Here is an 11,551-nt window from a genome sequence, read left to right as displayed (position 1 = left end):
CAGCCCAGCACAGCCCAGCACAGCCCAGCACAGCCCAGCACAGCCCAGACAGTAGCCCAGCCCAGACAGTAGCCCAGCCCAGCCCAGCCCATTCAGAGGCCAGGGCAGTCTTCTCCCAACAAGCACACCCTGAGGGACGCAGTTCCCATCACCACCAAGGAAGGCCAGGAAGGTCCGGTGCAGAGCCTCAGAGGGTGTCCCGTTGACAAGGCCGCCAGGCATGTCACAGCCCAGTGATGCGGGTCACCCCCTGAATGCAAATGCAGCCCAGCAGGTCAGGCCTTGTCAAAGGCTTCACTCCGCAGCTGCTAATGGGCCGCAGCCTCTGCAGCCTCCCCTGCCCTTAGCCCCACAGCTGCTCCCGCCCTCGGCATGGCCAGCCGCCAGCGTGGGTCAGAGGCCCGTGGGGTCCCAGGGCCCGGTGCTCCTCACTAGCTCAGAGATCCCCTAGCCACTGCCCAGCCCAGTGGGAGCACGCAGAGCTGGGGCAGGAGGCCCGAGTCTCAATCCTGGCTCCACCACCGCGAGGCTGTGTGACCTGAGACATCTCCCAGCCTCTCTGGGCTAATATGCGACAGGCAGCCCATGTGAGCCGGACATGAGGGAGAAGGGGGACCCCAGATCTGCTTCCCTGCCGAGGTGTCAGCAAGGAGGCCCTTTCTTCCCTTCACTCTGTGACCAGACGTGTCCAGTTTGGAGGGGCTGCCTTGTACAGGTCTCCAGGTCCAGGTGGGCAGGGGGTGGGGGCGCAGGGCTGCTGAGCAACGGGATGTCTATTCTGCGTGCCCGGCTTGCTGGCACGCTGGGCAGGCGTGAAGACCCGATAGGCCAGAGCAGGCCCTGGATGTTGTCTTCTACTGAAGATGGGGCTTCTCCTTAGGGCAGTCCTGCTCCCTTCCCCACCCGGAGGGAGGTCAGAAGCCCCTCTCCCAAGACCCACCCTCTTTCTGACTCAGGGCCCCTTGAACTGATCCCCAGGGCTGCCAAGCCATCTCTGTGTGTGATGCCCTTGAAGTGAGGGTCTCCCAAGCGCCAATGGTTTATTACACGGGTTTTCATGCATCGCTCCCTCTCAGCGCCTCCCTCCTCCCCTCCCCACCCCCTCCCCTTGCCTCAGAGCACCACCTGTCTCTCCAGCCTGCTTCGGCAACCCCTGCTTGCCTGTTGCCAGGGAAACCACCTCCTTGGCAACCAGCCGGCATCCATATGACAAGTACACGCGGGAAGGGAAGGTTCCTGCCTCTTGCTTAGGCTGTTGGTGGCTCTGCTCTGACGACTCCAAAGAACGGCGTTTGCTCCTCGCACGGGACCCGGGTGCCCGACAGAGTCTGAAGGAGGGTCCAGGCTGTGACCGCAGAGAGGGGAGGGAAGCATCAGGCTCCCCCTTGACGATCATTCAACTGATGATCATTCAGCAGTTATTAAACGCCTACTATTTACCAAGCCCTGAGCTGGGCCCTTCACAAGCAGTATCTCATTTAATCATGCTTCGAACCTGCAAGAGAAATATGATTATTCCCATCTCACAGATGGGGAGATGGAGAGAGGTTCAGGGGCTGCCCTGGGCTGGCAGGTGTCAGAGCTGAGAGCTAAGCTTAGTCTTGTCTGATTTCAAAGCCTGGTTCTTTCTACCCTCCTGAGGCCTCTGATCAGGCTGCTCATAGCTGGGCCAAGAGTGAGCGTGGCCCCAAGACACGCAATCCAGTGGGCAAGGAGCTCATAGTTTGTATGGGGTCGTTGTCCGAATGTGCCAAGCAAACTGTCAGTTTGGTGGCCCAGAGGCAAACCAGGTACAGCTTGATGGGAGAGGTGTGTGACCCCAGTGGGTGCCTAAGTCATCTGCGGGCACAGGCTGAGGTGGGGCTGTCGAAGGAGTCCTAGAGGGGAGGATGGGTGGCCAGGACCCTCACAGGGGCAGGAGCTTTGGACCCGGGAGTGAGGACAGATGCCAGGAGGCCGTCCTACTGGAGCCATGGTCACAGTGTCATGGCTGGGGACGCGGCAGCCAGGTTCCTGAGGGCCTAAGGACAATGGGACCGTGGGAGTGGGCCTGGGCTCTTCCTCTTGCTGCCAGGTAGAAGGATGAAGAGGGCCCACCCAGGCTGAGCACAGGACTCTAGTAGAGCCTCGAGACAGTATGAGGCAGGCGACAGGGGGCGCAGAGGGGAGTTGCCTTGAACGAGCAGGGACAGGGCAAGGTGGCTCTGCGAGAGAGGAGGGCAGGTGCCAAGGTGTGGTGTGGTGCTGCGTGACGTGGCAGGGCGACGTGGCCGTCCCCTCACAGGCTGCGGCCCAGAGGGCTCCGACTGTTCCCTGGGCTCCCGCAGCAGGGGTGATCAACAGGGAGGCCTGGCTGCTGGGACCATGTCCCTGCCCCTCGGTCCACCTTCCTCTGACCCTCACCCTCTCCCACAGGCCCTACAGCACAGAGACACTGAAATCTACTCCTGCATCCAGAACGAGGCCAGCAGCCTGCCGACCACCCAGAGCCTCCTCTCCCAGGTATGCGGGGCGGGGGTGGGGGGGTGGGGGGGTGGGCAGCATGCCTGCCTCCTCCTCTGACTCCATCCGCCCCTTCTCCTCGTCTGTAAAATGGGGGTAAATAGGACCACAGGAGTGAGCCATCTGCGGCTGAGTCCGAGCCCTCTCCTCTAGACAGGCAGCCCAGCGGTTAGGAGGACTGGAGAGTCTGAAACCCTGCTCCGTCCCTTCCTAGCTGTGCAACCCCAGCCAAGGGGCTCCCCTCCGAGCCTGAGGCCCCTCTGTAACTGCACTCCGCTCAGAGATTTGCCAGGAAGGTTAAATGTCCTGGGACCAGTAGGCGCTTCTGTAGGGTGAGCAGTGTCTACACCGGCCAACCAGGCAGGGGGTGTTGTGAGGCTTCTAGCTGTCCCCAGGCTGACACTGGCTAGAGGTGGAAGCTAGAGTCTGGGCTGGCCCGGTCCGGCCTCTGTTCTCATCATGATGGGGGCCAAGGCATATCCCCTGATCGTGATTCCCTCTTGAACCTCAGTTTGCTCATCTGTTAAGGGGATGAGTGATACTTTCCTGCAAAACCAGCTGCCCTGAATTCAAATGAGTTCTGGCTTAAGTAATGTCTGCACCAGAGCTTCGGGCACCATAAAGTGCAAGGGGTTAGCAAGCTGGCACAGGAGCCCACGGCTGGTGGGTGGGTCCACGGACACCTTGGAAGAGGTGTCAGGAAGTGAGGGGGCTGGTACTTGGCCTTCCCCAGCCCAGGGGACCCAGGATGACATTGTGGACTCTCCTCTTCTCAAAGCCCTTTCTATACTCAGGCCTGAACTTGGCCCTGACTGGAAACAGGGCTTCCCCATGCTGAGACCCCCAAGGATGTCTGGGCCGTCCTAGGCAGTGTCTGCCCTGTGCCAAGTCCTGTGGGGCTGGCCAGGACGGCTGGATGTGGCCCTGCCCTCCGGGAGCCTCGGGTCTGCAAGAACAGGCATTGACCCAACAAACAGAGGCATTTGCAGCCCCCTGTGAGGGGTGTGCTGCCGAGAGGCACCCGACTAGGGCTAGGGGAGGGGGCTCCCAGGGACACTGAGCCAAACCCTGCAGGGTGAGTAGGAGGTAGTTGGGGAGCAGGTGGGGGTGGGGGAGCCCCCCAGACGGAGGGAAGAGCTTGTGGGGAGGCCCAAGGGGCTGGAGGGCAGGGAGCAAGGTGGGTGGAATAGAGGGAGAAGAGGTTGGCGGGGTGGCCTTGGGGACAAGGACAGGCCTCCCTGTCAAAGCCGTGCAGGGAGCTGTCTGTTGGCCTCTGACTAAAACTAAATTAGTGCAACTTTGTTCTCTTCCTATTGTTTTTCTCTTTCTTCCTTCCTTCCTTCGTTCCTTCGTTCCTTCTTTCTTTTCTTTCTTTTCCCAGGAGAAACTGCACGGATTTACAGATGACAGCGAATTTAACATGGTCTATGAAAACCTCTAGGACGAACGAGCTCCACTGGCCCATAGATCCAAGGCCCCACGGCAGCCCCTCCCTCCACAGGACTGGCCCCACACCAGGAGCGAGGCCCCCGGGGTGCCCCATCACCTTACCCCCACATTCAAGGTGTTCCCGGCCTTGGGTCTGCCCCTTACCCCCCATTCTGTGCCCTAGCCACACCCACTGAGCTCTTGCATCTGGCTTTTGCCCGGGCTCTTCCCTCAGCCTGCCAGCCCATCCTCCAGTCTCCATGGGCTCTCTCGGACACCACCCCTCCCCAAGCCCTCCTCACTCTCTCAAGATCCACAGGCTCTCTCGGCACCAGCCTGTACCACAGACTGTAAGACCAGCCACGAGCTCCTCAGGAGGTTCCCGGCAAGGGGCCCTTGTCAGTGCTGTGAGCACAGAAAGGAACAATTACAAAAATGGCCCCTGCCCGGCTGGGTCAAAGGCACAAGGCAGCCATGCAAGGTGGAGCAGGGGGCTGGGAGGGGCAGGCAGGGGTTGTGGGCGAGAAGGGAGCTGTGCAGAGGCTGGGCTGGGCTCGAGGATGAAGCTAGGGGCCAGGGAGGTGGCTGAGTGGAGGACATCAGGCTGGGGGCCTGGAAACTGGAGGGCAAGGGAGGAGATCTGGCATGTTTGGGGCAGGGAATGGGGAGACGCTGAGCTAACGGGCTGAACCTCCTGAAGCTCTCCATCCCCCAACAAGAACCCCAAGGTTGTTTCCCATCAGCCTGGCCATCTGCGCTCACTGCTTTGTCACCTCTGCCGCCGTCCTCCAGGCCTCAGCTGCTCCTCCTTCCCCCCCCCCCCAGGCCCAGGCCCCCAGAGCCCCAGTCTGGCCTACCTGGACCCCAGCCCCCTCCTCTCTTGGTCGGCCTTGTGCGCCTGGCCCAGGGCTTTGAGGACCCCTCCTCCCTCACACAATCTAGCTGCAGGGCTCGGTGCCTGGGGCGCCTCCGACCGGTGGAAGGCTCCTTGGTGTTGCTGGAGCTCAGGCCCTAGGCAGACGGCGGCCCCTCGATGCTTGAACAGGGCCATTTCTGCGGCTTCAAGTGCTCATTTCTCCCTCTCAGCAGCCCTGCTGGAACCCATTTCACAGGCAGACGGGCTGAGGGTGGGGAATCGCCCAGGCTGTGGGGCTCTGCTCCTTCCCTCCCCTGCTCTCCCCCATTCCTGCTGCTTTCTACTATCTCATTTGTAAAATCCTCCCTCCCACCCCCAGGCTGCCCCAGTGGTCCTTGAGGGGCCCTTGCGCACAAAACATGTCCAGGGACAATGACGGGCCCCGACTCTGGCCCTGAGCAGTACCAGGCCACCAGTTTGTGGGCATCCAGATAAAACATTTATGGGATCAGGGCGCCTGGGTGGCGTAGTCTGTTAAGCGGTTAAGCGTCTGACTCTTGGTTTCGGCTCAGGTCATGATCTCAGGGTCATGATCTCAGGGTCGTGGGATCAAGCCCCCCATTGGGCTGTACATTCAGCATGGAGTCTGCTAAAGTTTCTCTCTCCCTCTCCCTCTGCCCTTCTCCCATGCACTCGCTCTCTCTCTCAAATAAATAAATAAATCTTAAAAAAAAAAAACCTGCGGGCACCTGGGTAGCTCAGCCAGCTAAGCGTCTGCCTTCGGCTCAGGTCATGATCCCAGGGTCCTGGGATTGAGGCCCTCCGCCCGCCCCCCCGTCAGTCTCCCTGCTTGGCGGGAAGCCTGCTTCTCCCTCTGCCTCTGCCCCTCCTCCCTGCTCATGCTCTCTCTCTCTCCCTCTGAAATAAATAAAAATCTTAAAAAAAAAAAAAACTTAAAAAAAAAAAAACCTGCATGGGATCACATCCCTCCTCGTGCTCCACAGTTCCCACCTCACTGGGAACAAAATGCTAGCTCCTCCCCATGGCCTGTGAGGCCCTTCAGAACCAACCTGTCCCCCTTCTCTACACACAGCCATTGTCAACATAGTGGCCGAGTCTGGTTGGGGGCAAGACTGGGAGGGTGCTGAGGTCTCCAAGGAGCAGGCAGAGAGGCAGGGAGGAGGAGGAGGGTCAAGGTGGAAGGGTGGGGTAAGAATATCCTGGGACTCCCAGTGTGGAGCAAGGAAGACAGCACCTGTCCCTTCACCTGCAGGACTGAGAGCCCGATGGGCTGGTGCAGGGGCAAGGGGTGGCAGATTCCTGCAGGGGGTGCGGGTGGTAGTAAGGGAGGAGGAGGGGACAGAGAGGGCTTCCAATTGAACTCCTTGATGGCAGGCTAGTGTGGACTCTGGACTCTGAACGGGCGGAGGAGGGAAGAACCGTACTTGGGAGCCCCTTGGGGCTGGGTGGCTGCTGGCCTCTCTTGAACCCCAGCTCCACCTCCCAGCAGCCATGACCTCCTGAGCCTCGGCTGCAGTGACAAGACCACTCAGTGTGGCTCAGAGAGGACAGATGGGGAACTCTGCTCCTACAGAGGCTCAGAGGGTGTGCGTTTTCCTCTCCACTCATCCTCCAGGAAAAACAGGCCATCGCAGAACAGTGTGGAGGGGGGTCCGCTAAACAAGGAGCAGGCGTCCCTCCGGGGATGGGGTCCCAGGCTCTGTCACCCCCACAGGGAGGGGGATCTGAGGGGGAACAGGTCAGACCCGGGTGAGGGGAGCCTCAGACCCGAAGGGTGGATGGCAGCATCCCGAGGGTGGATCCCGGGCCTAGGGTGGGCAGAAGCCCCCCCCTTTGCCCCCCCACGCCGGAGGGCCAGGCCCCGGGCACCACTTCTTCCCACCCAGACCCTGCCCCAAGGCACCCCTTCAGAGGGCAGTCGGGCCCATCAGGGTCTCAATCTGGCCTGCCTGGCTCTGACAGGGATTTCCTACTGGCTCTCAGCAGAGCCTGCCTGCCCTCCCAGGTCACCCCCTGCAGAGCCTCGGGCGTCTGAAACGGTTCAGCTACTCCTGACACTCTCCACCTCTGAAGGCCTCTCTGGGGCAGCCACTCAGCAATGGCCCGCGCTGCCCCTTCCCTCTGGCTTCAGCCTCCAGCCCCGCCCCGCTCTGCCCCTGCTCCTCTTGGTGCTTGCTTGAGAAAAATCATCCCTGGAAACCAAACCCAGGAACACAAAATAGGTGTGGGAAGCGGCGGCCCCTCCTCAGCAACAATTTCCAGAGGATTCTGCGAAGCAGAGTTTCCATGGGAACACGTGCGGTTCCACACAGAACCTCGGTGGGGCTGGGGTTCCCCCTCACAGCCAGTACTGCGGGACCATGGCCTGGGGGCCACGGCCCAGCACAGCCACTGCGTTTTGGCCACCAGCCCTCAGTAGCCTGAAATCAAGCTACGGGCAAATCTGCCTTTTTTTTTTTTTTAACATTCTAATTTAAAGGCGCACTCATTCTAAGGATGCCTCTGGGATTTCCAGGATGGATTTTTATGTAGCTCAATAGTTTCCTTGGCAGACCGCTCACCCAGGAGAGGTGGGCTGTGGCCCCAGCCCAGCCAGGCTGACAAGGCCAGGGGACATCACTTACCCACCTGAGGGGCTTCCTCACACCCAGATTCAGACTCCACGAGTCGGGGGCACGAGCAGGAGGCGCTGGGCCCCCTTCCTTACTAGGCTCCTTCCTTGACCTGCGGTCCTAATTTCGGCCTGTGAGTCTTGACCACCAGCCGGTCAGGCCCTTCCTTACTCTCTGCTCTCGGCATTTTGTGTGTGTTTATCTAAGCGGGCTACACAGACGGTAAAATTCCCTCTGATGCTCCTGCCAGTCGCAGCCTCCATCCCAGGCCCCTCCCGGGGCGACCCCTGGGTCATCGGGGTGTGGTTTTTTTTTTCAGGCTGTTTTCATTGCATCCACATACATATATGCATATATCTGAACATAGACAATTTATAGTGCTTGTGCGGGGTTCTGAAAGCTTAAATGGGATCATTCTGTAGGTGTTGTTTGTGCTTGCTTTGTTCATGCAGCCCCACGTGGTGGGGATCTGCCGGTGACAGCGCACAGAAGCTGCCAGACTCCTTAATTACAGCAAAGGATTTCACAGTACCCATGGATCCTAATTTAACCAGGGCCCTATAAATGGCCTTTTCGGTTGTTTACAATTTCCAGCCTCACAGAAGGTGCTGTAGGGAATATCCTTGGACATAATTTGCAGAACTCTCTCCCTGGGAAATGACGAAAAGGACTCGCCGGGGCCCAGGGTGTGGACATTTACTATTTTAGCAGACATCGCCAAGTAGTCACGCACGGAGTGTGTACTGTTTCCATTCTTCAAGGCTTCTATCTGCACTCTCTCATTTAATCCTGAAAACACCCTGCAAAGTGTTGGTGGGGGGCTTGTCTCCCCAACTTACCAAAGCAGAAACTATGATTGAGAGAGAGGGGCTGAAGGTCATATAGCCCAGAAAGGGCAGCACTGGGCTGCTTTCACCGTGTGTGGTCTTTCGGACTGCATGGGTCAGATGAAGCGGGGAGGGGTTTGCACAAAGTGTCTTAGATAGACTCAGTGCCCCCAGGGCTGGGGAAGTCCTTGAAGGGACAAATTTCTGCCAAAGATACACTGTTAGCCTTACATTGCTCAGAATTGTAGGGGGGTGGGGCGGGGGTCCTTCTTCCCCACAGTCGGTCTATCTTGGGGATGGAAATGAAGGCAGGTCTGTAGAGGTTGGTGGAGCTGGGCCCACCCAGCAGACAGCACACACTGTGGGGCCTGGCTTCAGGCAGCCTAGACATTTGGATCCCTAGCCTCCCCTGGAAATTTCCGGGCACAACATGCCTAGAGGTGTGAGCCGCCTCTTGGAAGCTTTCTAATCCGGGATAATGCTGCTGTAATTGGCAATGTTTTGCATTTACAACCCTCTCGTTACCTGAAAACCTCCTTCCAATGGCTGTATCTGGAGAGGATTTAAGTTTACCACTCTGTGGACCTTGAAGGGCTGAGGAGCACAGGTTTTTTCTCTGTGCCCCTTCGCCCACTCCATTCTGATTCCCTGGTGAGTCCACAGGCAGGCCTGGGTGGCCCAGGCTGGCTGAGCTCATGGCCTCGGTTCAGGGCACAGCTCCCTACAGGAGCCCCAGGCTGATCAGGGGACAGCTGTTCTCCCCAATTCCCCCTCCTTCCTGGGTCCAGCCCACCCATCTAGTCTCCCTTCAACCCCTTCTCCTTCCGTCCCTTCCCAGTCTCTGCCACCAAACTGATCTTTCAATAGCACAAAGCTGACCATGCCTCTCCCCTCTCAAAACCCTGTAGTCCTTCACATTTATTCATTTCAACAAAGGGGCCAAGATAATGCAATAGGGGCAAAAACAATCTTTTTAGGGCTGGGAGATATGGACATTCCCATGCGAAAGGATGAAGCTGGACCCCTACCTCACACCCTGTGCAAAACCTCACAGTGGCTTCCACCATCCACAGGGTGGAACCTTGACTCCTCAGCCCTGTACTTAGGGGTCTTACAACCCCTTCATTCTTTTAACACTCGTCCAGCTCCAACTTTGTGCCAGTGCCGGTGCTGAGATTGGGATAAAAGACAGATGCTTCTGTCCTCATGGAGTCCATCAGCCTTGTTTCTGACCAGCTCCCACTGGCCCAGGCACCCCAAGCCCCATCCATGCTCCCACCCACAGCTGCAGTTCACCGAGATGCCAAGCTCACCACCTCTGAACTTGTGCTCCTCCCATTTTCTCTGTCCCAAGGCCCTTCACCCCATTCCTTGCCCGAGGAATTCCTGCTCAAATGCCACTTCCTCTATGAGGCCTTCCTTCAACCCTCCTCCCCCACCAAGCAGTTCATCCATTTCTCACTGCTCCGACCTCCTTGAGTTGAATCGGTTCACACACAGCCATCTCCCCCAGCAGACTCCGAACTTCCTGAGCATGGTGAAGATGCTGTGTGTTTCTCCTTGTGCTTGACTCATATGAGGGGCTCAAGAGCCATTTGTTTAAAGAATGAGTGAACTTTTTCCTTTGCTGGCGATTTAGTGCCCGTTCTTACTGAAAGAGGAAGAATGATTTTATTTTCCAGTTTCCAGAAAGTGATCTCTAGCACGTGATCCATTTTATATAGGTGACAATTGAAACAGATATGGTGCTCCATCCGTACCAGGAGAGGTGAGGCCATGAACGTGCAGGGTCTGGAAGTCTGGCACCGGCGCTGCAGACGGGAGGGGGCAGGCTCCGTGTGGAATGGTTGGAGGCCCAGGCACTTGAGAAAGAGAAAGGCGAGAGCTGAGAGCGAGAGCGAGCAGCGGCCTCTGGCTTCACCTCCCGGCTCCCAAAGCTGTCAGAGGCTCCGATCGATGACACGTGCCTGTGGAGCTTGCATCAGGGGCTGCGAGCCCTGTTGGGGTGGTTCTGCTAATTGATCCCAGAAGCCCTTGTCACTGCCAGGGGATGCTTTAGCCGGCTCAGCAATGTTCTGACCACTGTCCCTCGCCTCACCAGATGGCCGTTCCTCCTGTCTCAGCTGCCTCTAGGCTAAGCCAGACAGCCCTGACCATGCAGGACCTGGGATCCTCCGAGCAGCCAGCAGCACTGATCCCGTGGCATGGTGCAGCGTGGGAGCCCTGAAGAAGCCCCTTGTGGGTCCTTATCTTCTGGCCAGGTCAGAACCACCCAGACAATGGCTGGATTGGTAGGGGAGACTCAGGGCTGCTCAGGCCTTAAAAAGGCCCTCTTCTCTGACCTCTCTGGACTCAGCGTCAAATTCCTCCCACCTGCCTCCATCAGCCTCATGGCCGACTGCCTCCTGTGGGCAGGAGCCCTCAATTGCTGTGTATTGGGAGTGAAGCCAGGAGAGCTGCTCCCTTGACCTGTTAGGAAAATTCTGGCCAGGGGCAAGTCCCAGGGGGCAGGGAAGGAGACTCTGGAACCGAGTGACCAGGTCCAGAAATAAAAATGCTAACTGTGCTGATACAAAGTGAGCCCTGAGCTCCCACACCTTGGCCCTCCTCAGCCTTGGTGGGTTACCCTGCCTCCCGGGATACAGTGAGGAAGCTGGGAGAGGCTGAGGAGAGAGACAATCCCAGGCTGGCCTGGTCCCATGGCTGGTGCTCCCACCCCACAGTTCAGTGCTGCAGGGCACCTCTGTCTTCTCCCTGGGTTCAAGCCTGGAGTGGGAGATTGCCGAGAACTTTAAGATGCTCCAAAAAAACCCAGCCCTGCCTTGGAGGAGGGGGAATGGCTGCTAATGGGTATGGGGTTTCTTTATGGGGTGATGACAATGTTCTAGAATGGGATAATGGTAATGCTTCTACAACCTTGTGAATATGCTAAAAGCCACTGAATTGTATACGCTTTAAAATGGTGAATTTCATGATATGTGAATTATATCTTAATAAGACAAAACAAAACCCAAAACTGCCCTGTTTAAACACTTTCTGTGTCCCCTGTTCATGACCTGCAGGACAGAGCACAGAGCACACATCATGTGCTTGTGCTCACACACGCGCGCACACACACACACACACATGCACACACTTCCCTGGGGCGGTGCCCAAGTCCACCGCCCTCCAGCCCTCCAGCCCGGCCTGCCCTGCCCCCCGTCCTGCCCTTCCTCCCTCCCTCTTACACAAGGGTCCTTCCAGGCTCTGGCTCATGGAGTTCTCTCTGCCTACTGTGTACTTACATGCTTACTATGTTCTCTTCT

At 58.0% G+C, this 11,551-nt stretch overlaps 1 protein-coding gene across 1 annotated transcript in view; it reads left to right on the top strand.

Annotated features, from left to right (window-relative positions):
- NFAM1 (NFAT activating protein with ITAM motif 1) overlaps positions 1–4,740 on the top strand; it is a 36,477-nt gene extending 31,737 nt beyond the window's left edge. The window contains exons 5-6 of the mRNA XM_032416604.1: positions 2,416–2,502; positions 3,884–4,740. Coding sequence (XP_032272495.1) covers positions 2,416–2,502; positions 3,884–3,943 — 147 coding nt within the window. The 3' untranslated portion in view covers positions 3,944–4,740. The remainder of the gene's footprint in view (positions 1–2,415; positions 2,503–3,883) is intronic.
- Positions 4,741–11,551: the final 6,811 nt, after the last annotated feature.

The sequence above is a fragment of the Phoca vitulina genome, unplaced genomic scaffold (genome assembly GCF_004348235.1).
Source record: "Phoca vitulina isolate PV1807 unplaced genomic scaffold, GSC_HSeal_1.0 scaffold19, whole genome shotgun sequence".
Taxonomy (NCBI): domain Eukaryota; kingdom Metazoa; phylum Chordata; class Mammalia; order Carnivora; family Phocidae; genus Phoca; species Phoca vitulina.
Note: the sequence above shows the minus strand (reverse complement) of the source record. Positions and strands in the feature narration are given on the sequence as shown.